Genomic DNA, 26,665 nt, shown 5'->3' with positions numbered 1-26,665 from the left:
CTCTCTGGGGAATTACATGTTACAGATGGCAATGTTAGAGAGAAGAAGGCTGCTACTAGACAAGGACATCGAAAGAGTGGACAAAAGATGGCACTTGTCCTTTCTGAGCTCAACCAATCAGAATTTCTTCTCTTAGTCTTCTCTAAATTTAGCCTGTCAGTTTTGAGCCCCACACAGCAGTTTTTCCAGGGCTGCTAACAAGAATGTACCCTGGATTTGGTACTTTTTCTCCCCTGAAAAAGGCCCTACAAAGGGTTTTACAGGGGCAGATCCATACTCAAAGCCTGGGTGACAATTCAAACAACCTGCATGTCCCTGCAGTGGAAAACGGCTTATTGTTGGATTTTTAAAGTGAGCACGGAGACTTCAGCTCAGTAATCTTTAATAAATCTAGATAAATACTGGAGTTTAATGCCTATATATATATATATCAACATTGACATTTGAGAGAAAATCCCACTGTCTAAGCCCATGGGTGGATACACCAGGTACCTGGCACAGCGTTTCTAAATCACCTCCATATTCTCTTTGATGTTGCTTAGAGATGTACATCAATATCAGACAACTGAAGAGTGGCTCAATGCTTTTGAATATTAGGCTACATAATCTCCGCTGGTTAATGAATAAAATGGTTCAAGGTTATAGAAAATTGGATCCTGGGGAAGAAATGACAAATACGTTCTTGAGAAAAGAGCTTTTGTACATGCAGATGTGCCAAAGGAGCTTGTTTTGTGTTGCCACCACAGGATGAGAAATGGAAACACTTTAAAGGCCGCTGATCTCAAATCAATTAGTTGCTAAACACAATGGAAACACTTGGGTAAATAAGGCATAAAAAGTGCACAGAAAGATAATAAAGTTCCCGTCGTACTTGGGGGAAGGGTGTCCTTGAGGCACACATTAGACACTTCTAGAGGAGACGACACACTGCAGCCGCTCTTGATGGCCTGATGCCACTCTGACAATTACAGTGTAAGGTCATTTTTGCCATTGTACAATACATTTGGCTTGGAATGAAGTCTTTTTAAGTGTCCAGGTTCCAAAAATAATGCTCTTTTTTGTGACAGGCTTTCACACGCTGTTATATCTCTCCTCGTACTGCAGATGAGAATGTAGCATCTGTTGACAAACACATTTGATTCTTTTATTTTTATCTCCTGCTGCTGCAAGCAATCGAGTTTCTAATGAAAACTACAGAAAACCGGCTGTTATTGCTGACAGTGACGGCGCCCTTAGAGGTAATATATTTTGTTGGCATTTCTTACATTTTGGGAATCTGCCAAACATCGGTTTCAAAAGAGAGCAGCCCTCCAAAGTTATTATCCTAGCATTAAAGTAGATCTATAGGGGAAAATGTAGCTGAATAGAACTCAGTGTGAACAAGGAAGGAAGATAAAACCACAGACAAATGGACCAATGACATTTAAATGGGATTTTAACACATTGATAAAAAAGGGTTTATGAAAGACACATCCTCACCCTGACAAACTCAAACCTAGCCTGTGGTTGTGGAGTTCAACATGGTGAGCACAAAAACCACAAAAGGAAAACAAAAACAGGGAGGCTGGACTAGCTTCAACATACAGAAATGATACAAGTGCAAATGCAGAGCGCGTTATGGGTTAGACTTTTAAAAACCAACGACAAACCAGTGGGTTAGTAGATCGGGAGGTTGCAGCACGGCGGCGGAGGAGGAGGAGGTGCTCGTGTGTGGGGTCGGGGAGTGCAGAGAGATGAATGAAGGATGGAAAAGAACAAGAGGAAAAGGAAAGCCAAAAACTCAAACTGAAAGAGTGGGATGAAGGGTGGAGGGTGTGATGGTAGTAAGCTGACAATTCACGAGCTGTACCTACCAGGATAGGGTTATTTTTCTACTGTCACCACTTAAACCTAGTGAGGAAAAATTTAAAGAGTAGCTGACAAAAGATGCCAAAAGTGACTGGAGATGAAGAAACATTAATGAATAGGAGAAAAAACAAAAAAGCAAAAACTAGCAGAATACAGAATGTCAAAGACGTTTTTTTGTTCAGCAGAGAAGCAGCAGAGGTCAGGCCTGTTTACATGGTGTAGTGTCAAACTCACAAGCTGCTCAGACTGGTTCTATTTTCTAAAAAGTCACTAAACTCAGGCCAAATTAGGAAGCTCAACCCACACATGTGCACTGTGGAAATCCTAAATATCATGCACACAAACTGCACAACTGCAAAACATACATTCTAAGACTATTTATCTACAGATTTGTGTGTCATTTTGGGGCTTGTGAGGCTTTGGAGCCAGCAGAGCTTTTCTTCAGTACATTGTTTGTCCACAGTTTTTCAGCTACATTACCTCCATCAGGAAGGTAGTGAGGCAGAAAATCTCAGTGAATAAATAGAGCCCTGCAGGAGAGGACCTGTTATTTGTTTGTCTCAGTGGGGCTACACTAAACCTCAGCAGGTTGGAGCTCATTGTGTGTGTCCTTCCATTCAGCAGAACAACCAGAGATGCACCCATATGGAATTTCAGAGCCAATAACAATAACTGATGACAGTTTGTGGCAGCCAGTAAGATAATGAGAATTATTCACCTCATAACTGCAAAAATGCGAAGGACTGATTTTTCCTAATGAAGAAAATTTTTAGAAAGCCCTCATCATCCTTAGAATTAAAACATTCATTTACTGCAAATTTAGTTTTGTAGCCCTTGAAGCACAAAAATCCACCTGCAGTTTTGATAGTCATGTTATCTTAAAAAAATAACTTCCCAAATTCCATTATTTATCAAAGTTAGAGCTGTAAAAGCAGAAAGATTCCCTAGATTTACAACTTTCCTATTGTCCTTGAAATTCACATCAGTGATGTGCCATTCTGGCAGCAAAACTGACCAAATCTAATCGTTGCTGTGGCTAAAACTGAAGGACTGCTCAACTGAACTACAGGCTGTGATTACACAGAAAACACAGGAGACAAGTATAGAAAGAATTTAAAGATCTAAGTATTAACAACAACTGTGGGCATTGACAAAAATGTTGGTCAATTGATTTCAGGATTTTTCGATCCTCCAGGAAATCCAACTTTGTGGATAATGGCGTTGTACTGCTCAAAAGGCAATTCTCTCTTAATCCATGGCTGTGCTATTTCCATAGAGCAACAAGACTACATACTGCACTGACAAATGAGCCCACAGTGAGAAAAATGCAACAGGACAAAAAAAAAAAAAGTCCAGCTCGAGGTTCAATGTGTTAAAGTGCAGACCAACACCAAACCTTCTATCCCTATTGATCCTCCTTCCTCATTGACCTGCATGTATGGGCTACAGAGTCCATTAGAACAACAGCCCTGTGGCAGCATCCGTCCTCCTCCCTCTGCTCACACTCTGCTGGACAGATACAGCCGCCTGAGGGAGGAGGAGCCGCTTGGTCTGCAGCTTTACAAAAATTCAGCTCATTTTCAGAGACACAGCTAATCAGGCTTAACCTGCAGTTAGCAGGTGTTTATGCAGCATTCGTAACAATACACGAATAGCAGAACAAGCTTTGTGTGGCTGACGACTCACTGTGGGTACAGAGGTGAACACGCTGCATTTTTGAAAGCAAATGTTCCCTTTTTTCTACTAATGTTTGCCAAATAGCTCATACTGTCTCTGTTACTGGCTGATTTTGTTGCACGGCGAGCTAATGAGCAGAAATAGCATAAAAAATGGGGTATAAGAGTGGAAGGTTCTCTCTGCAGTGGCCTCTGCTCTGGCTGCTGTGAGGAGCTGAGCCCTTGTGCAAACAGTAACCAACAGAGAAAGGTCAGACAGGCAGCCATGCTTTAAGATTATCACAGGTCATCATCAGCTGAAATTCCAGTATCAGAACACCAACTGAATTTAATTACTAACCAATAAATACTACCACTAAATGAGTGCATCCTTATTAACAACTTGTACATTTTGACAGCGTTCCCTTGACAACTAATGTGGACATACATATTTCAACTGATAAGTAAGAGGATTTCAGGTGCACGTCATTTCATTTAGTTTGCATCAGGCATACTGGATCTGTGCATTACTTTGAGTTAAGGTTTTAGTAACAGCATGCAGCATTCAGACTTGGACTGCTGAAAATTCAGCAGCGAAAAGAGAAGAAATATCTACTGGGTGTGATTTTTATCTTAATCTCGAAGCCAAATCACGATCACAACAACAAAATAAAAGCTGAAGCAAACCAAAAGCTGGTGTAAAATGAGATGCATTTGACAGTATGTATTCTGTATGTTGAAATCTAAGTCATTTAGGACAGCAGTTCTCTACCTGCGTCTCAGGGCACCCAGAGGACACAGAGGTGGACTGCAAAAAAAAAGGCTCACTGTAGCAACACTCAAATTGACTCATGAACTGTGGAAAGTTCAGAGAGATCACTGCAGCTATCCATGGCCTCCAGTAAGAGCATCCTGAGCCAACAAAGTTGAGAACTGCTGAGTAAGGTCTTTCTCAGGACACCAGAGATCTTTAGAGGGAGGGTGTGAGTGTGAGGAGGGGTGACTCACCTTGGGATCATAGTCGGGGTCGTTCTCCTCATCAGCCTCCTCTTCACCTTCCTGAGCACACAGCACAGGCAAACTTCAATCTACTGGACTTCCTCAACAGCACCGCAGTCTATTGTAACACTAAAAACCAGGCATCTCTTTGGTTGTAGCCATTCCCTGAATATTCTACATTATTGTGGCCGAGAGCTGAAACGATTCCTTGAGTTATTCGACTAATTTCACGACTAAAATTCCTTGAGGCAAAATTCTCTGAATCGATGCTTCATTTAATCCACTACATACTAGACCCCAGATTACTAACTGGTGGACCACAGTCCGAGTCTGGACCCAGACCTATCTATAATCAGTAAATTATAAGAGGATTTTAAATCTGACAGGACGCTTCTATTTTAATCGTTGCAGCTTTTCTCGTGTTTACGCCGTTTATCAGATCAGCTGAACTACAAAGACAGTTTAACAGTCACACTTCCTTTGTGTGAGTCGACAAAAAGTAAAACTTCAGTCAGAGTTAACAGATATGAAGTTGATTAGCAACTGTTGTTGTTAACGCAGACTTTCTGCTTTAAACTCATCACACAAACAGGAGCGTTTTACCATCATTTGACTCGTTTTCCACAAAATGAACCGATCGCAAAGAGGTTGTTTGAAGGAAAACAATGAGGAAAATAAACATTTATGACAGTAAAAAGCTTCTACTGTAAATGATGTAAGACAGGAATGCTTGTAGAAAACTGTTAAATGCACAATAATGTATTTATTTTACTGATCAGTGCAGCTGATTATTGATAACAGACAGCTGCACAATAAAACTATCAGTCTTCATAGATTCAAACATATTGTGTTGAAGTGTATGCAGGTCTGACACTGACTCATAATGAAGGAAATCATTTTAATTTGTGGCCAAATCAAAGTAAAACTAAAGTTACTGATTGAATATTCTTTGTAATCAATACTAATAAACTGATCAGTTTTCTTATTTGTGTTCTATCAGCTGCAGTAGCAGCAGTTTAAACAGACCAAACAGAAAAACATGTTTATGTGATTTCTGCATCAACAACTAAATACATGTGGGTTAAATACATGGCTGTAGTTTTAGTTGAATACCCCTGTACTATACTATATATATGTACACTACCTCTGTACTATACTATATATGTATAATACCCCTGTACTATACTATATATATGTACACTACCCCTGTACTATACTATACATGTACTACATCTCTGTACTATACTATATATGCACAATACACCACAGAAGTCTGCTCATGTTCCATCAGGACGGTTATTTCTGTTGCACAGCGCGCTCACTTCCACTTTTGATGCTGTAACGTGCATGCACAGCACTGAATTCGACTACTCGATTAATAGCCACAACACTTGATTACTAAAATAATCCATAGCTGCAGCCCTATTGTGGCCACAAATGTTTTACCTCATCATCCGCCTCCTCGCCCTCTTCATCGTACTGTTAAAAAAAAAAGAGAAAAAAGAATGAGCAACAAAAACATTTGAGTTTTTCCCCCAAAATTCATTTTTTTATCCCCAGTTAAAATCCTCATTTCTATCCAGCCTGCATTAGAACAGAAAAACATTGTGCAATCTTATTACCATATCATTCCTTCTAACTTGTGACAGCTTAAAAGACAGCAAGCCTCATTGTTCTCCCTGACAACTGATGCTCTGATGAAACCAAAACGTACTAACAGTAAAGCAGAACAGTGAAACTTGTACAATAGTGGCAAGTTTCATCCAAACATGATATTAGGCGCCGGTACTCACATCATCATCGTCATCCTCTATGGCCTCTCCTGTGAAGTAGAGCACAGCCCGAGGTACGATGCGCTCACGGATGAAGTGGCCGATTTCAAAGTCGGCAGCCAGAACTGCCTCCGAGTCTTCATCCTGAAAACAGACCAGCCAGCATCAGTCAGTTCACTCATTTACTGCCTTTTATATACAAAGAAACTACAGCTGATTCAGCAGTTCAATGCAATAACGTTAAGCAAACCTTGCATACTGGGAGGTGCGTTAACAGCCAATTGATATTATTTATGAATCTCAATATTCCTACAAGCATTTCATAGAGAGAGTTTTCCTTTGGTTGGATTCCTGGTTTTTACTACAATATAAGACAACAAGAAGGCAGCACAAACAAAACAAAGCGATGTTTCAGCCAGGGTTTAATTCCTCCTACCGCCCCCACACATTAAAGAGAAAATCAGCATAGATGGTAGGAAGAAGGCAGTTCCTCAAAAACCTTTGGTCTGCTTTTTCTATCAGTCACTAATGATTGCCTTTAAGATGGACTAAAAAGGAATCATTACGAAAGATAAAAATTGAGTCCACTTAAACGTTCCTAAACAAATGTCACATGTGTTAGTTTATAAACAGTGTACTGCAAACACCAAGAGCATATCGACCACTATCTGTCTGCACCATTAGTCATTTATTTTGAATGCCTGCATAACTTGCTGTCACCGGATGCCTTTATCTTAACTTGTGAGAGTAGAATTATTCACAGTTGTTGTACTCAAGGTTGCTGAGGTGCTTGATTATCAAGTGAACAGCACAAACTGTGTGATTGTGTTGGAACAATCACCTTAATTTAGCAAATGCTACTCCACTACCATTACAGTAAAGTAGCTAAAGGGAACCAGAAGCTAGACTACTGTCACTGTGGTCACTACTTCATGTTGCTCAGGTTTTTGCTGATATCATTTACTTGTAATAAACAGTGTTTGACATAACTACTCTGAACAACTCAGGAGGACTCGGTAGTATCATGACACTGTGATAGCGAACAACACGCAGACTTTCAGAAACAACTCTGCCCATCAAGTCACATTACAGCTGAATAAAGCAACTTTACTGCCGTTATAGCAACACTGTTCTGCAACATGCTGCTTCTTCTCACACACCAGGAGAGAATAGCTTCAAAACAGACCCACTAGTCTGAGTCACCACCTTCCTGAAAGCAATAAGGAGTGTGCAATAGACTAGCTGTGTAACGTCACTGGTTAAAAACATTAATTCATTGAATTACTAGGTCTTAGTTGACCTTGACAGACAGCTAGAAGTACTCAGATCTTTTACTTAAGTTAAAGTACTGATACCACAGTGCAAAAGTCTTGCATTAAAAATGTTAAAGTAAATTGTTCTGTGGTATTAAAAGTAACAAATACTCAATGCAGAAAGACGCCTTCTGTGATTGTTCTACAATAATACACTATATTATATCATTAGATTAGCACTCATGCATTAATGTTGTAGAAAATCTAACCACCTAAACCTCAAAATCATAAGCCATCGAATTTGGTACCTAAAATTGCAAACTGACTTGTTAAACTATATACTTTATCCAACCCTATATAAGCATTTTTGAGACAAAATGATAAAAGATCTGACTGTGTTCTCTAACAGATTATTCCGGTTAACATTAAATGTAGTGAACAGACATGCAATGACCAAAGTTTTAACCATCTCCACAGCAGCAGAAAATAGGTTCACTATGTAGACAGAATCTCTCCTGTGAGTTTGCGATTGGTACCATTTAGTTTAAGTGTTCATAGATTAGCCACACTGGTTAACGTGACTGCGGCACTGATTTCCATATCAACGCAGATCTGATTGATCCAATACCTGCAGATGCAAATTTTCCTGGATCTCCAAGTTACAAGGTTTACAATAAAGCATGTTCTACTTTACTAACATGCCCAACTGAGTAAATAACTGAGAACAAAAGTACACCAACTTACCAACTCTCCATTTTCTGGAACTGTGAACAAAGAAAAGAGGAACAACATTAATTCATTGTATGTTTAAAGTACAAAACAAAAACTAAACCAACCCGTCTATAATTGTTTCTAACATTTCTGCCCAGTCATCCTTACCCTCTGGCGGGGTGAAGAAGTTGAAGAAGGAGTCATTGGGGACCGTTTTGGTGACTGTCCTGACTGTGCCACGGCCCTTGTGCTTCTGTTTCTTCTTGATTGTTTTCAACGTGACGTTCTTGCCCTTCGTCCAGTCAATCGTGCAACTGTTGTGAAACATGAGGAGCGGCACGAAGCAAGGTCAGGAGGCAGCACTTTAAATGTCAAGCGTAAATGGCATTTTTGGATTTATTTTAGGATTCTAACTGGTGAGGTCGCTGTTGACGATTCAGAGAGCAAAGATAATGGAAATACTGGAGGGGAAATGTTTGGTACAGATCATGATGGTCACAGAGGAGGGATAGTTTAAAATATATAGTGTTTATATAATATATAAAGAATCTATCTACCCATCTATCAAATAAGACAGGAAGCAAAATGAAGCTGAGATTATAAATGCTACTATGAATGTTGGCAGTATGATTTCAAATAAGCTGTTCGGATATTAAAAGGAGATGAATTTGGATTGACTGGAAAAGGAAAACTGATAATTGTCTTTGCAGAAACAAAGTGGCAATACCACAACACGCTTTCACCTTACAACAAACGCAGTAAAATGAGTTGCTGGCCTCACCCTGTGCAGCACATGATCTCTGGTCCGTCGAAGGAGAAGGGGTCGTTCTCGTCGGGCTCTGACCTCATCTTGTAGGTTTTCGTCAACACTGTGTTTGTGAAGAAGTCGTTGGGCTCAAAGTGGAACTCTAATGTGAAGCTCTGGTGAATGCCACAAGAGAGGGCGATTAAAGACCGTTCTGAGGGATCAGACTAGTATTTAGCCTTTTAAATGAGCATCACGCAGACTCACCATTGGCTGTCCTGGATCTGAGAATTTTACTTTAATATCTTGTAAATGTTTAAGGATGGGTTCATCGTGTTCCTGAGAGGCAAAAGAAACAGCATACATTTATTAACTTCAAGGGTGCAACATATTTTGTTAAAATCTACACCAGCTTGTGCCAGCAGGTGGAGACAAATCTTGATTTTTCACTGCAGGAGGCAGCTACTGTCTGACCCATTTTTTCTTCCTCTCCAGCATCCATCTGGATTCACCTACCTGCAGCATGTCACTGAGCAGGTCCACGTTTTTGAAAACCGTTAACCAGAACTCGGGGATGCCTTTGGGGTCTTCCTTCTCCTCGTCCTTCTTCTCTTCCTCTAACTTGGCCTTCTCCTTCATCTCATCCTGTTAAAGAGAGGCATATTCTCTTCAAAATAAAGCTTGCTCAGGATTTTTGCTCCCTTTTCACATATTCACCGCTATACGAAAGAGAGAACAGCTTTCCACCAGCTACACCCACATACAGCACCGGGCATGGGGGACTAGACTAAAGAAAAAAAACAGTACTAGCTGCGTTCAAGCTACGAAAACATTACAATGATTTCATCAGTTGCACGGCTGTTTTGTAATACAGCCATTTGAAACCTGCAATAGTAGTGGTAAAACACAAACCTCATGTTCTTCCATATTAGCTATATCTTTTTTTTTTTTTTTTTTTTTTGCTCTGGATGAGGCTACAAACTGCATGCATAAAATGTGGAAACAGAGGAAAAGCTACAAAGCCCAGTGTTCAGTCAGACAGGAAGCATGCAGGTGTATACGTCACCTGTACCTGCTTACTTACTGTCAGCTCTTCCTCTTCATCCGCCTTCCATTCACACTCCTCATCTGTGGGCTCATAGGCTGCTTTCACTATGTCACTTCTCTGTGAAGAACCACAAAATACAAAGTTTGCACCTTTGCCATACAAATTTGGGTTACATCATACATGTTATATGATTCTTACGAAACAGACAGTAATTCAAACTGTAAAAGAATGAAAAAAAATTGCTGTCAACTGGTTATTCATGGGAAAGTAGCCAGGTTCATTTTTGGTTTGTGTACATAAAAACAAGCCTCTACTGCTGCATGAGCAACCTGAGAAACATCAGGGTTACTGTCTATATAAACACCACATAGGAAAGGTGAAGGAGCAAGGTTAACCTTAACCATGAAAACCTTTGGCATCCGTTTGTTTTGATTGTGCACTATTCCATACTAAAACAAATAAGTAAAGAAAACTTCCCAACATACAGCATGTTAAATTCTGTATGGAAAAACACAAGGATGTCCTACTACATTCAGCTGGAGTTTTGTATTTGAGTATCAACAAGCTTGACCTGCTGTGAGTGCACAGACAGATGACAGCTTCTTTCACGTTACAGACTGTCTGTATTGCATGCTTGAACTGACTCATAACAGCAGGGGTGGCCCCTGATCAAGTCTACCTATAACCTCAATAGGATCCATATCCGTTAATGTTGAGTATCAGACGATAACAAGTCTGATCTCACATTATTTTTTAACAGAACACTGATAAAAAATGTACTTAATGCACTAAAGTTGCAGGCTCATACAGTTTGGTCGAGTTTGGACACCGGCTTACAGACAGCCAACAGCCCAACATGTTTTATTCTGACCTGCCATTAAGCTGAATTAATGCTGAAGAGAGAAAGCTGATGTGATCTGCCACTGCCTACGTTTTAACCAGTGACACTTACTGCTGTATAAATATGAAGCTGCTAGTGAACGTTGTGCACGCTGATCTATGCGAATAACAGAAGAGATAATCATGTATTTTGCCAGATTCGGTGCAAGAACACTGTTGATTACCACTTCATACTAATATTTATTCTACACTCTAATTTTCACTCACATATGGAGAGAAATGTTTGCACCGTAGAGCCTGGCTGTGACTGCCCTGTCAGGTTTTTTTTTGCTCAGAACGGGCCTTTTGGGTGACTGCATGACAGCAGGCATGATGGTAAATGTGGTGCATGTGTTACCTTATTTAACTACATATCCTTATTATTTGTGACCATTTGATTAACAGAAATGTCTATTATGCTTAAATAAAAGAACCCCGAATTAACACAACAGGTTATTATAGCAATGATGATGCATATTAAACAATAAATATCAAACATTTGTGAGTTTGCTGTCCACTACTTCATACTAAACAGAGAAATGTACCATGTTCTTTGAACACAGTATCCATACTTAAAAGTATCAGTGAAGAAAATATGACGTACTTTGTCAAAGAGGGGCTGGTAGAGGGCTGCATACTTTCTCTCCAGTTCATGGACTTCTTCGTAGAACTTGGCTTCAATGTGGGCACATTTGACCTGTAGGTTCTTCAGGGCGTTTACACGTCTCTTTACAACCTTTGGTAAACTGTGGGATGACAGTCAAAAACAGAGAAGTTGTGAGGACAATTCTGGAAAACTTGTCCTTTTTTTTCCTACTTACCTCTATGCTTTCAGTGCAAAACGGTTACCCTGCAATTATGGCACTTTTGGCAAAAACAATCAATACATTGTAACACTGAGTTAAAGTACATTGAAGTGAGTTGCTGTTTTTGCTGGGTCTGACTAGCAGTTTAAACAATGTGTGATCTAAAGATATACTAATAATTATATGACCGTGTATTTACTAAATTAAAACCACAGGACAAAATGTGCTTAATAGGGAGCAAACGGGGCCACGGAGGACCCTGCCTCAAAAGTTAATCTGGTGAGAGATTTCAAGAACAACAACACACTGCAGGGCAGAATTCTCCCCAGAGGATCTGCAGTAAGTCACTGTGGCCTTCCAAGCACACTCTTTAAACAAACTGAAACTCTGCCTCCAACAGCTTTTATTGAGATTTGCCTAATTTAATGGCCTGGTGAAGAAATTATGTCCTATTTGTACACAAATTTACTGCTGCATGCTTGGGGAATTCATGGCCTGGTTCCTGGTGTGGATGATGCAGTGGGTTCCTCCACGTTACATCATTAAAAAGTCTTACATTTCGACATTCATTTCCTGAGGAAATTAAACATTTAAAGAAGCAGCAAGCGTAATGTAAAGACGACATCAGGCTCAGTTTCAAAAGTCCTGGACTATGATGGTATCTGATTTAACAAAAACTGAAGAAATTTACATTATACTTATCAGAGACACAAATTTCACTCACAGCAGCAAATTAACTGTGTACTGACCTTACCAACCGTACATCTACTGCAATCAGTCTGTGCCATTAATCATGCAAGCTGAATGCCTGTGTGTCTTCTCATCTCCTAAGGCATTTGTCTTAATAAATTGTGGGTCTTTACTCATTTAAGTGAAAGTACTAACACCAGATGGTAAAAGTCCTGCATTTAAAATGCTACTTAAAGCAAAAGCAACACACTATAATCAGGAAAATGCACTACAGCATTAAGAGTAGAAGTACTAGATGCAGAAAAATGACTTTTTTGATGTTTATGCTAGGGTTGGGACTTTAACGTTCATTTCGATTAATTAATTAACTATTGACCTTGTTGGGAGGAAAGTTTTCTTTTTAAAATCTTCCCGATGGCAGCTTGGATAAAAGCATGGTTGTGTGCAAATTGTGCAGCAAAGAGTTTTCTTATCACCTCAATGCAAAACATGTTGCTGTTAGCAACAGAGCTAACGTAGCCATCCCATAATAGACCACTTTTCAAGACATTGAAAGTGCTTGAGTTTACAAAAAGTCTTAAATGTTAAATATAATCGCTATAATTGCACTTTGAGTTTGCAGTAATCTGTGAATGTAGTAGACAGATGAAAAATGCAGATAAATATAATGAAACAAACATTTTTGCTGTTTAAGTTCACGTATGTCTATTCATTGATTCAGTCGTCAACCAAAATTATTTGAATTGAAAAACTTTCACAAATATGCGATTGATCGCAATTAATTAATTACAAAGCCTCTAATTGATTAGATCATTTTTTTTAATCGTGTCCCACCACTAGTTTATGCTATTATCTATTATATTATTACTCATTTAGTAAAGTATAGATGTTGCTTGCATTTGAAACTGCAAGTCTTTTCTGTCCTACACAAGGCTTCCAAGTAAAAATATACTTAAGAACGCTCATCTGACCACACTATACCTTCACATAAACATCCTAATTACTGCTTCATCATCAGCTGGATAATCTTGCAGGATGGTCAACCAGGTTTTCAGAGCTGTAGTGAGGCTGCACAGAGTCAAGTTTCTCCGCAGTATGGTAAATTAAAACGCCTGCACTATCCTGGCAGGGGAATGCATGTTTGGTCCCAAGTGCTGGGATGTAACTGGTGACTTTGTTAGCGACTGCCAAACACTTGACATGTTGATCAAAGAGCTGCTTGCTGATGGTTTTGCTAAGGAGAGGAGAGGAGCAGTGGGTGGCACAGCCTTGCAGCCAAAACACAGCTACATTCACACAGCATCTCAAAAGCTGCTGGAGGTACAGACTGCATCTTTGCTCTTAGGTCAATTTCAGGTTTCAGCGAGCTGGTGCATTCAGCGCCTTTGTAGGAAAAGCTCATGAATGCTACATAAAGCATTCACCCTTCTTGGACTTTTTCATGCTCAACTATGAATCACAGAGTGTGATTAGAATTTTTTGATACAAACAACACATCAATCCAAATTAACTACTGTTCACCGTCCAAGTATCCATCCGCTCAATAAATCTTCATGTACTGATCGGAAGTGAACCTATACAGCAGAACAGGTCACCTGAAGAGCCCCATTGAAAACATATTTTGCTGTTTGTATTCATTTTAAATGCTTTCTAGTATGTTGCAGTTTCTTGAAGGACAACAGGTACTCAAAGCTAAGTGAACTCCAAGAGAAAGCAATAAGAGTGCTTGACATTTTCTTGTTTTTTTAATATGAATAGACAATTTGCTTTTTTCTGAAATTCTGTGAAATATTTCACTGCCTTACATCCATATTAACAGTCTGAAATTCCTGCTAGGTGTAGATAAAAAGCAGGTAAAATCTGGCTGGTATATGTCAGACAGTGGCATTTAAATGGACAAACACAAGCATCTCTTGTTCTCTCAGGTTGCCTCTGCTGACCTCCATTTTCTTTCCCGCAATTCAGCCAATCAAAGCCAAACTCTACAATGGCTGTGCATCAAACAAGCTGCAGGCCTGTTGAGCTGCTCTGTACAAACTAAAGCTGTGACAATTTCCTCTTGCTACACTGCTTTTCAGACGGTTAAAAACTGACCTCACCCTAGGCTGGGGCTTGACATCATTTTCATATGAACAACTCCACAGTTCACCAAATAAAGCTGAAAGTAGCATCTGTAAGGACTCCGTCATTCAGTGCTGATATTGAGGTGTATCCTCACTTCTACATTCAGTGTTTTAATTTTTGCTGCCAACCGCGCGTGAACTGAACTTAAAATTGCTTTGCATAGAAGCGCTACTACTTGACAAGGTGCAGTCACCACTTAGAAAACTAATTATGAAAAAGTATGCAACTGGCCAAGCAAAAACATCCACCCACCATCTATTTGCAAGTAAGTGATTGCAGCCTAAAGCAACAGTACTCAGTCTGATTAGCAAGTACCCGAACAAGTTTCAAATGGATTCTACGCTTTGCATGATACACAATTTTATATAAAATCAACATAAACAAAATGCAAACATATTACAACAGAAAATGTAAAATACTGCAGTTCTGCGCCCATAGCAAGTGTTTACTATGTTTTTGCACAACCAGTCTCAGTGTTCTTAGCCAAAGTGCATTCTGCTTACTATGTTGCAGCTGATTCTGCGTCTATGAAGACTAGATAAGGGGTATGTTGAATATCCATGTTTGGAGAAGCAGTTACCAACAAAAAATGAACCATCCCTCACCTCTCCATGTATCCTGATGGTGAGCCATTCAGACCATCCAGCCTCTCCTGCAGCGCAGCCAGGATCTGTGGATTCTGCATCATCTGCACAGTCAGCTGGCGAGCTGAGGACAAACACATCACAGTCAAAAGTATAATATTATCACGGCAAATCGACTGAGGACTGCTGAAGCCTTCTTTCACCTACTATCTGAAAGAGACCTGACCCAGAGTGGGAGGTTTAATTAAATTAAAGCTCCACTCAAATAAGCAAATTTATGTTGGGGATGGGAATCAGTAGCTGCATAACATTTTTATTGATTCTGGTTAATATTATTAATTGATCTTGTCTGCGATACCAGAGCCAGAGATGCTGCAGATCTGTTTACCAGAGTACGTGATCAGGGTGGAGGACAGAGAGCAAGATCAGCTTCCTGTCCAAAGCATTCTGTCACCTCTCCATCGCCTAATGACTGTTGACCTGTATTTAACGTGGATTTCATACATCACTTGTCATTTCCCTTTAACTGTATTCATTTTACATTATTCTTTATTGATTGAATTTTCAATTAGTTGGTGACTTTGTATTTTTCACACAGACTCAGAATGCTCTCACCTGAAGAAGTGAACTAAACTCCTTTTTGCAGCCAATGTCATGTAGTTGTGATTATAAACAGCTTTGTTAATATATGGAATGATGTCCGTTGTGCATCATTTGGTTTAACGATTACTATATTTATTGATAATGCTGCTGGCTATCAGAAAACAACACCATTTAAAATGTGCATCCTTATATTTGACAATCAAAGCAGTTGTTAGGCAATGATGCATATACACAAGAGGCATCTGTCAGCAGCATAGGGCGTCTCTCCCTTTATGCTACCAGGCAGGTGACAGATGGTACAATCCAAGTGTCCAACACATTGTTTGCACCAATCAAAGCTCAGTCAGATCGCTGCTGGCAGGTGAGAAGATTAAAGAGACTGGAAGTCACTTTTCTCTGCTGGCACATTCTGGGCATCTTGCTTGCAGTGTGTTAGCAGCTAAAATAGATCAGCTGTCTGCATCGAGTCAAATAAATGCACATATGCTTCTCTGAATTCACACAACACAAGCAGCTTTGATACGGGATGTTTCTTTGGTGGAAAAATCAATGAGCCTTAGCTACAACGGTGGCAGTTGTCATTGTTGAAGTAATGAATGTATATCCACTCTGTTTTAGAGAAACATTACTCCACCAAAAAAATGATCTTCACTTTCTCTCAACTGATGCAGGCTTAAAAGGTGGCTATAAAATGAGTGTTTGACACTTAAAGTTAGATTTTAGATGGAATATCAGTTTAAGCATCATCTTGATATACTGTTCAAAGCTTATGGCCATAAATTGTTGAACTGCAACAGCACAGATTTTCAACAAATAATCCGTATTTCAGGTCGGATACCAGTGACCTTGGTACATCATTTATGCATCCCTGCTTTAAAAAACATGGGGCAACATTGTCTACAGTGAATAAACTTGAGGATGTGGGTTGCTTCATAATTTAAGGCGCAGTTTTTAAAAAAAACACCAGTTCACTTCCACAAATCTTCAGAGCTGGCTTGTGGATCCCTTCGAGTTTGTTACTGTTGTTCCACGGCAGCTTTGATGTGTGACTCTGTGATACGTGAGGTTCGTAACAAGAGTTTGTACTGCATGTTAACGCTGGCAAGCTGTAACTGTGTATTACTCATGCATTTATAATCCCCCCTCAGCTTCCAGGCATCGTGTACAGCTTTCCTGAGAGTGTGGTCGCGATGACAGATCAGTCGTAGGCAGCCGGAATGAGCTTTCATTCAAGTCTGGCTTTTTAAAGACTGCTCGAACTTGCTATAAAAAGACGAGGCCACACAGTCTTCTATATCTATCCACAATGAGCTTGGAGTAGGCTAATATACGAGGGGCTGTCTGAATCATTTATTGAGCATCAAAGGATCCATAAACAGCATCAGGATCCCAAAATAAAGCAGATTAGTGCCTCCCAGCTCTTAACTACAATTCAAAATCATGTCATGCAAATATCTCCTGCTCAGTTTAAATAGCAGGCAGAGGTACACAGAGTTCACACTGTTGCTCTGCTACTCGAGTGACATTTTAATACACCTCAATGATTCGACATTCACTCTCTGCCAAGACTCCGGCACATTTCATCATCTAAACTTTGTATTCTGCTCTGTACACAGTCACATTAACAGTATAACTTGCGCTGTAAGACAGATTTTCAAGAAATAAGACACAGCTTGCCTACCTTTGCTGTTTTCATCTCCCCCCGTCTCCTCCTCTTCCACTTCCTCCACATCTTCCATATCTGCCGGGTCCATCTCAGCCTGGTCTTTGCTGCTCGGGGAGACACCGAGGGGGAGGGAAGAAAAAGAGAAGGTCAGCCAAAACACAGACACTTTGGATTGTTTATGAGTGGACAGAATTAACACCAGCCACCAAACTACTCCTGGCATATTTAGACTGAGGCTGCCAGCGACTTTAGCCACCCTGCCAGTGGCTTCAGCAAGAAACTAACTACTGCACTCCTTTCCAATCGCAAAAACAATTGATTGTTGGAGTAGAAAAAAACTAAAGGGGAAACCTGTTCTCAATCACATTGGAATCTTCTAGATTGAGCATAGCAGTACTTTGAAAATAGTCATTAACTGTGCCCCTAAACACATACATACGTGAGGGAAAGCGGCATCTAAGTTCAGTAATATTCTCCTAGAGGACAATACACCGTAAAATTCTCTTCTGTCTAAACTGTGAGATGCAGTGCAGATCGAAAACACTCCAGCAGTAATCAAAACTAGACTGGGCTTTTACCCATGATGCTGTTCCAAGCAGTGAAACATGAAACCCTTCTTTGAGATGCAGCACAGGAGGGCTCAATGCTGAAGAACATGACACAGCTTCATCAGCGCAGCCTCTCATGTCTGCAGCAAGAGGTGGAAATCAATGGCTAACAGTGGAGGAGTGTGTGTGTGTGTGTGTGTGTGTGTGTGTGTGTGTGTGTGTGTAAAGGAGACAGCACCCATCTATGTGTTGTGTGAAAACCACTGGAGCGTCACTCCTGCAGGACTAATGTTAAGGTCCATCACTCAGATGTTGTGAGGCGCCTTGTTTGTGTGCGTTTGTGCATGTGTGTGTATGTGTGTGTGTGTGTGTGTGTGTCCATGTAGTGTGAAAAGCTGTCAAGACGCAACCTGAGCCCAAACAGCCCCAGGTTTAACAAACAACTGCTTCCATTAGGGCTCATGTAGGAAGAGCCTGCTGCACCGTCCTCCAGCAGCTCAATATGATGTACTTCTGACCACACCCAAATCAGTGATGTCACAGCAGGTGCGCTTCCCTCTATTGTCAAAGACCCAGGTGGCAGAGAGGCCAAGTGTGTGACAGAGTAGCAGAGGATGTACTTACTTGTCCATGTCTGCCATCTTTGCTGAGTCTCAAAGGATGCTAGAAGGAGACAAGAGAACATTTTTAGTTTACAAATGCTTGATTAAACAAATAAAAATTACATTGAACTGCCACTAGATTGGGTCCAGCAGTATTTGCAAATAACCCCTGAGGTTACATTTAAGGTCAGAGTAATACAGGAGAGATGTTAACGTTCGCAACACATAATGAATGACAGTTATTGTTGAAGCACCACCAGCAATGTATGATTGTTGCTATGGGCATTTCTATGCATCTAAAGTTTGATGGACTTCACTTTTTAAGTGATCTGTTATAAAGACATGCAAAATAAACACTAATTGTTCATATCAACATTGTTTCAGCATTGATGCTGCAATGAGACATTCTCAATATTCACATTGCGATGTCCCTCAGATATAACAATGTAGGCTGATTTAAAGGTTCTTGGATAGGCCATGCTTTGTTTTGACCATCCACTGAGTTTGTCTGCTCCACACATACACCGAAGAATGGGCAATAAACAGGAGAGAAACACTACAGGAAGATCTGGATGCAAAACCGAAACAAAACATCAGCTGCATGGAAATACTTTGGCTCCAGGAAGGTTGTTGATGACCAAAAACAGGCGCACACCGTCAGCAGGAACATGCAATTGTTCCCACTATGCAAGGCGACGCAACTAATTTGTTTGACATTTTAAATTGGCATCACAAAGCTCTGTATGATGACTGCACAGCCTGATCTGAATGCCATCCAGAGCAATTTTTTTTTAGATCTATCTGTGCAACACTGTCAGAAAGTTCTTTTTATTTTACACGCTGATGCACTACTCTACAAAATCATGCTTTTTCTTTAATGAAATCGAAACTGAGTTATACAAGTCATCTTTTGAAAATTGCTCTATTAGAATATTAGAATGATATGTATAGATATATATACAGCAGAAAAAACAAGAATGGAATGTCCTTTCCCACATCGTTAAGCTTTAGTACTAAAGCCATCTGTAATTTTTGTTTTTTTTCCACTTTCTATTTGGATTTGTCCATTTCTACCTGGGCTCAGGTGTAAAATTATTTGTCTATAAACTCCTGTAATAACTTTCCCAGTTGTGTTTTAATGCATTTTATCCAAATCTACTAATGACAGTCGTAGCCACCGGATTTCCATAAAAATTCCAGTTACTTCCTACTTCACATCTAGATATGTAGTGATCCATCCCCCTTCTGTGCTATCAGAACATGAGCACTACTTTACATGATTTCTCTTATGTGACTTACATTTTACATAAAATACATAAAGTCTCTCCATCCTAACCATGTTAATGGCAATCAAATAAAATGAGCATTTCAAGTAATCCTACTCCTGCAGAATACTGCTGTGTGCACTACCCCCATTCGAGAGGAAATGCATAAAAAATGCATATAAAAGGAACCTTATGCAGCAGTCAACACAACACTTCACCGACATCCAGTGAAAGATCAAAGTAGAGCAAAACCCTTTCTTCTGCACACAAGACACTCAGACTGATTAAACAAACCGGACTGTAAAAATCCACATGCTAAAATATGCCACCAATAAAAAGTCTACCTGGATGGAGCTCAACTTTCTACACGGCCATATTTCTCCCTATTTTGGGAAGGTGCTATAGGACAAAATTATGGTTCAACACACTGGTTTATTCTTTAAAAACCCCCTGTGAGACCAGTAGTTTTAGAATGAATGAGTTAATCAGATCCAGTAGTGGAAACTGATTATAGCTCCCCTTCACACCCAATTCTACACAAAAGAGCTAGATTTATATTTAAAAAAAAAAAGAAAAAAAAAAAGAATGCAAGTATATTTGTCATTTTTTTGCCAGGGAAATTTCTGGATAGGCATTTTATGTTTCTACTGATGTTTGCACAAACTGTTCTAGGTAAGTATGAGGTATCACTATTAGCCAAAACAAGCACTGAGCCATACTTCCCTAAAATTCCTGAACCATCACCGGCATGTCAGACTTCCCTGACGATTAATTAAAGAGTATAACAGTAAGAAAACTGTCACAATCGAGTACAATTTAATCACTATTTTTAAAATCTGTCTCAGCAAATATTACATATATTTAAGAGCCATTTGGAGACCATTATTCACATTCTTCAATAACCACAGAAATGTGTGGCTCATTGCAGCCAGCACACAACACACAAGTGAACAAAGAAGACTAAAAATAAAGTCTGTGCAGAATACAGTCAATTCAACTCTAATAAATTAGGCTTGTTATCAGTTGTTGACCTTTTCTATGTGGGTAACTGTTGTTCAGTAAAAATGTACATTTTATCATGCTATTACTGCATACAAGCATTCCAGGCAAGTTTTGACTTGAGAAAATGAGATTTAATCAAATATTTTGTAAATAATGCTATAATTCTTGTCTGGATGAATATCATTTTTGTTCTAAAAATGCCATTTACTCACTGAAAGCTTGTCTGTGCTTTCAAGGGACAGCACATTTGTATTACGCATCCTGGCCTTGGTTGAGTTGTGCATCAGTCATATTAAAAAAAGTTCCCTTTTTGGTCCAGACAGGATCAACTGTGGGTGTCAGTCACCCACTTCTCACCTCTTCTCAGAGGCTTCTTCCCTTGAGAGGGATTGATGACTGGCGTTCTTTTCACAGGGGGCACATAGGGGTGACTTGTATTGATAATCGGTACCCATAAGGCCGAGAGGCAGATCATGACCTGAAAATGACCAGGGTGTCAAAACCTGCAACTGCTAAGGTGGTTGTAACTCAAGCCTAAAGGCTTGTGATCAATTATAGACGTGGAAGAATTCTGCAAATCAAATGTAATCAAACAGTTTGTGCAGGTCATGGAAGGCCCAGGAGATTTTCAATATTAGTTCTGGATCGGATCAGAACAGACCCAAAGGAAGTGGGGATAATGTGTGGCATGTGGTGTAAAAAAAATTAAAAAGTTACCCTTCTGGCCTCATAATAGCCTCCTAGATCACCACCCCACATATGTGTGATAAGTTATTGACAGGGTTCAAATGTATTGCATGATAATAGGCATCTAGACTGATCCTGCCCCATCACTCTCTACACTGGCTTTGCAACAGCACCAGTTACAGAAATCAGACTGTGACTACAAGAAAGATCACAATCGCAGCCGTGAAGGAGGCCTAGCAACACTAACGAAGGAGCATCTGTCCCACCGGTGCTCACTTGATGACTAAAAGCCAGCAGCTGATCATTCCACCGCATGCTTGAGCACATATTTCCTGTAATCAAAACTGTAAACAGCTGTATTTCTCAAAGCCATCTCAGTAGAACACTCTGTAATGTTCTCAGAGTTCAGAATAACATTGATCTTTTTCATGCTTGTGGGGGTTTTTTTGTTTGTTTTTTTAAAAAGGCAAACTGAAAGAAGATGAGCCATTTGATTAACCAACAATAAATCAGTCACATGAGCATGTTACTCCCTACAGGATGCCACCTTGGTATGGTAAGAATGTAAACACAGGACGTTAAATGCTGCAGTCTAAAATTCAGCTGTCAGTGCTGCTGGTAGGAACCACATCACAACTAAGTTAGACTTTGCTGAGTATTACAATAAACTTCTGACAGAAATATGATAATACAACACTGTGATTCTGGTCAATAAATTTGTTTTGTCCAAATTAATCTTTCAGAACAATGTGCAATAAAATCCAATTAAATTTGTTAAGTTTATTTGTTTGTATGACACCTACAGAGTGGGATCGCACTGAATCACAGCAATACAGTTCATTAAACTGAACTAGTGTAACTATGATGAGCTGATCAGGAAATAATACCTCAGCACTTAATCAAGTGGAGGATTTTTTTCTAGTAAAATAGAGTGAATATTTGGGGGATTTAAGCAGGTACGTAAAACTAAACAAGCACTTTGAATACATGACCTTATATCCCCATAAATAAAGACTGTTTTATACTTCTTGACCGTTCGAAAGCAAAATTCTTACTCAGTAGCAAAAATAAGAAGCAACTAATTTGATCATGGGAAAAAATATTATTAAATCAGTCCTAAATTAGATTAGGGCTGAGCGATTTGGGAGAAAACATCTTATCACGATTTTATTTGCAAACAAATGTTTATAAACCAATATAAAATGTGACAGATCACTGTGTTGCTATCAAAACCACAACTGTCACAAGTGCAGGGCGGCATGAACGTGTAGAATCACAAGCATGACAGTTTAAACTCTGGATCAGATGCACCTCAAAGTGTACAAGGCCATTAAATAATGACACTGTTTACGCCAGTTGAACCACATAATATGCTCTGATCAGAAGGGAAGCATAAACAACCTCAGAAAGTTTCAACGTGCTTGAATTAAATAACACTGAATCACAGCATTAGACTCATTTAGCCACACCTCGTATATCCTAAACTGCAGCCTAATTGTAGCGTTTCAAATTCCGTTTTTGATTTGAAGTTGACTGTTTAGCCTTTATTCAGAATCCTCCTTTCCTTTCATTGTCGTTGGACAAACAAGAAGCACTCGGAGTGCATGGTCTGTGCCAAATCTTTCGAAGAAAATTTAAATGACATTTCAACAAAAGGTACAGAGGATGGTAACGGTTCCTAATCCTGGTCTTTGACTGCCACCTATCTACTGCCTTTCCATCCCACCGTCACTAACTGCATTCACCTGTCATCCCAGGAGCAAATCAGTCCTTTATTAGATGCAGACAGTTTAACAGCTGCAGGGCTCCGAGTCCCAAGGCCCAAAACTTCACCCCTCTGGTGTCATACATGAATCGAGTGCTAGGCACGTGGATGAAACAGTTTACGAGGAGGAGTTTAAACTGAAAATGAAATGTCTTTTAGGTCATTAGTAGTCTTTTAAATGATCAAAGCTATCATAACAATCTCTCTATATATTAGGTGGCCTACATACAGCTAATGCAGCTAGATTATTCAACTACAGAGCTGACATGACTGTTCACTGAGCTCAGAGGAAAGCCACGTGACAGATCAAATTGTTTCTTCCTTCATCAGGGGATAAGTGATGAAGAGAGCAAGCTGCGTGTTGACTGATTTGTGGCTTTAATCATGTCCCATTTCTCAACCAAGCACCGCAGCCTGCCACTTCCTTAACACAGAGGTACACTTTAAAGCCTTCACTTTTTTTGTTAACAAAGATGAATGTGCAAATGCACACGTGTCAAAGCATAATAAAGACACATATGGTCCACACTACATTATAAAATCTAAGACAGGATGACAGGCACCACCACAGCCTCCTTGTATTTTCTATTATACCAAATTATTGATGACACAGTACTGTAGAAAGCTCTTAGCCACGGCACATTTCAAAAATACTGTCACTGTGCACAATGAGATGACAGGCTGTTACAAGCTGGGGTCATACTTGTTTTAAAATGGGCAAAAATAGATGCAGGTAGGCCATGCAATGTGGACAAAGAGCTCTACTGAAACCTGGCTCCAGGAATTTCTATGCAAGTTAAGTGAAGCCTGTAGAGGAACTATGAGGGCATTTGGATCATATGTCATTGCTGAAATTCTTGAAATATCTAACTCTTATGTTGTTTTTCCCCTAAGAAGAATCGGAACATCTTTTCAACTAAGCCTCTACATCTGATCTGATGACTGATGATATGAGGCAGCATTACCGCTTTAACAGGTCCTGTTTAGTTTGGACGGAACCATCAAGCAACAAAAGCCAGTGGCTAGTCGGCACATGTTTTACGAGATACGTGAATGGTCCAGACAGAGACCCTTCCCTTTCTGGGGCAAGCTTTTCTTCCTAATCCTGCCCAGCGACCACGTGTTGCATGCTCAAGTCTAGCAAACCATCAGTGACTAACAAAAAGCCCCGGGTGGGAGCCTGCCTGCTCTCTACTCCAAACACATTTCCAACTTCATTTGGACCAAGCAAGCAGGCCAACCTGTTGAAACGTTTACCGACCACTAATGCCCGCTCACTTGTCCCACGAACAAGCCGCCCTCCCGGCTAGTTAACTGGGTAACTTTAGCCGGCCTGCCCGGTCTTGTCACTGCACAGCCTCGGTGTGTCTGGCTAGTTAAGCTAGCTTAGGAGCTGCTAGCTTGATGCGCACTACTTGGGCTGAGCAAGTGGGAGGAACAGCTTCGACAGACACGGTGCCGTAACTAGAAAATATGGGCCAGTTAGGAAGTGCTGCCACCACGTTTCAACCCGCTTTCTTTATGTAACACAACCGGCGGTCCGCCTCAACCGAGTGCCGTGTGCCGGATCCCGAAAGTCCGGAGTCCGGTCCACAGTTCCCCACCCCGGGTCTCATCCTCCAAAAAAAATAAGGTCAAGTCCAAAAAATACAAGATACAAGACACGTGTCAACAAATGTCGAAAAACGCAGACAATTACAGGAATTACCCGACGGCTGGTCATTCCTGTGAATGCCGTGGATGTGAAAACAACCCGGCGGAGAGGAGGCACACAGGAGAAGGACTGATTTATTATTTTTTTAAATCGCGTGTAACACATCATGGTGGAGCCAGTCTCAATGGCTGCTGCCGCTGTCTGACTTGACTAGCATTAGCAGAGCACAGCCGTCTCTCTTCGCCGCTGCTTGTCAACGCAGCTCGGATGAAATTAAACTTCGGACACGCCACGCAAGTTTGGGGCGTTGGCACCGAAGCCATTCCCGGGTCCTGTCCCCTTACCTTCGCTCTGTGGCCGGAGGCTGGACTGGTTCAGCGGCGCTGCGCAGTGAAGCGGTCTCGGGGAAGAAAGAGACTCCGCTCCGATGGCGGTAAAAGGGAGAGCGATCCCGCCGCCTGCGCTCATATACATCCGACGTCATCACGTAAACCGGCAGTCACCGGGGCAACGCTGCTGATGGGAGGGGCGGCAGGGAGGGGTGCCCCTAGGGGAGAGGAGAGGATGAGGGAACATCATCACCACCACCACCATCATCCTCACCACATCATTTCTTCATCATCTCACGGTGTTTTTAGAGTCTTCCTCTTGTCATTAGCATCTACCTTTAAATTCTCGTCATCATGTTGTTCAGCATCACTCAGCAGCTCCATCATCCTCACCAACCAAGCAGACAACAACCATGAAGTCGTCTTCATAGGTACTACCTGTAGCAGTGCTCTCCCTCATCATCATCATCATCATTAGATCTGCTTTCCTTAAGTGATTCTGTATTTTATCTTGAACTTGTTTTACTATCTATTGATTTTAATTAACAGTTTTGTTTTATCTTATTGTATTTTATGTACAGCGTCTTTGAGTTTTTGGAAAAGCGCTTTATAAATAAAATTTATTATTATTATTATTATCATCACCAGGGTGACCCTCAGTGTTTCCTCCCTGTCCTCAGCACTGTCCTTATCATGATTTGCATCACAATCATGACTATGTTCATCACCGTCCCCAGCCATCGCACTCATCATCATGCGACACTATTGATTCTAGCAACAAGCTCCCCCTTGATCCCTCATGTTCCCAGTTTTCCATTTAAAATTCCTCTCCATAAGATAAAGCCTGTTTCTGTCCATTCATTGTAATGCTTCATTGGAGCTACATCACAATTACTGACCTTGGAAACAGCAGTTTCACTCTGACAATTCCCTGGAGCTTTCAGTCACATCTCATCAGCAGATGGATACCGTTATATCAAACTGAAAACTCTAGATCTTTAGTAGATTTTTTTGGCAATGGTGCATCTGCCACAAGGACACCATGGGACTGAAGACTTGAAATCTAGGGTGTGTGTTTCAAGTGCAGAATGACAAATATTACAATCTTAAAAAGGAACCTATCTATTTGTTGTCACCTATTCACAGTCTAGCTACCATTACAACAGCATGCATTTTTACTCCACCAAGGAAAGCAGCGGAGTTATTATCTGTATTTCTTCTCATGTTTTTTTAATATCCACATCATAAACAAAATAAGCAGTCAACACATGACTGAACACTTCCACCTTAAAACTGTGAAAAACTCACAACATTAGAACTTTTGGACAGGAGACACCATCAAATGTGTGAATTTCAGACCACAGAAATGGTTTGAATGTGTCAAACGACTGCCGTGACAGTTTAAACCCTGGGTGGTATTGCATACTGTA

The 26,665-nt window shown here is 40.4% G+C and overlaps 1 protein-coding gene across 3 annotated transcripts in view; it reads right to left on the bottom strand.

Annotated features, from left to right (window-relative positions):
* nap1l1 (nucleosome assembly protein 1-like 1) overlaps nucleotides 1-25,370 on the bottom strand; it is a 29,250-nt gene extending 3,880 nt beyond the window's left edge. Inside the window, exons 1-15 of one of the 3 annotated variants that reach the window (XM_023282856.3) lie at nucleotides 25,251-25,370; nucleotides 18,556-18,594; nucleotides 17,399-17,487; nucleotides 15,136-15,238; nucleotides 11,515-11,656; nucleotides 10,056-10,148; nucleotides 9,500-9,628; nucleotides 9,251-9,322; nucleotides 9,020-9,159; nucleotides 8,407-8,552; nucleotides 8,272-8,291; nucleotides 6,296-6,418; nucleotides 5,949-5,981; nucleotides 4,512-4,562; nucleotides 1,854-1,890 (exon numbers count right to left, since the gene is read on the bottom strand). In XM_023282856.3, coding sequence (XP_023138624.1) covers nucleotides 1,885-1,890; nucleotides 4,512-4,562; nucleotides 5,949-5,981; nucleotides 6,296-6,418; nucleotides 8,272-8,291; nucleotides 8,407-8,552; nucleotides 9,020-9,159; nucleotides 9,251-9,322; nucleotides 9,500-9,628; nucleotides 10,056-10,148; nucleotides 11,515-11,656; nucleotides 15,136-15,238; nucleotides 17,399-17,487; nucleotides 18,556-18,572 — 1,164 coding nt within the window. In that variant the 5' untranslated portion in view covers nucleotides 18,573-18,594; nucleotides 25,251-25,370 and the 3' untranslated portion in view covers nucleotides 1,854-1,884. The remainder of the gene's footprint in view (nucleotides 1-1,853; nucleotides 1,891-4,511; nucleotides 4,563-5,948; nucleotides 5,982-6,295; nucleotides 6,419-8,271; nucleotides 8,292-8,406; nucleotides 8,553-9,019; nucleotides 9,160-9,250; nucleotides 9,323-9,499; nucleotides 9,629-10,055; nucleotides 10,149-11,514; nucleotides 11,657-15,135; nucleotides 15,239-17,398; nucleotides 17,488-18,555; nucleotides 18,595-25,250) is intronic. The other 2 variants (XM_023282853.3, XM_023282855.3) reach the window with 2 other exon arrangements.
* Between the last annotated feature and the right edge of the window lie 1,295 nt (nucleotides 25,371-26,665).

The sequence above is a fragment of the Amphiprion ocellaris genome, chromosome 21 (genome assembly GCF_022539595.1).
Source record: "Amphiprion ocellaris isolate individual 3 ecotype Okinawa chromosome 21, ASM2253959v1, whole genome shotgun sequence".
NCBI lineage: Eukaryota > Metazoa > Chordata > Actinopteri > Pomacentridae > Amphiprion > Amphiprion ocellaris.
Note: the sequence above shows the minus strand (reverse complement) of the source record. Positions and strands in the feature narration are given on the sequence as shown.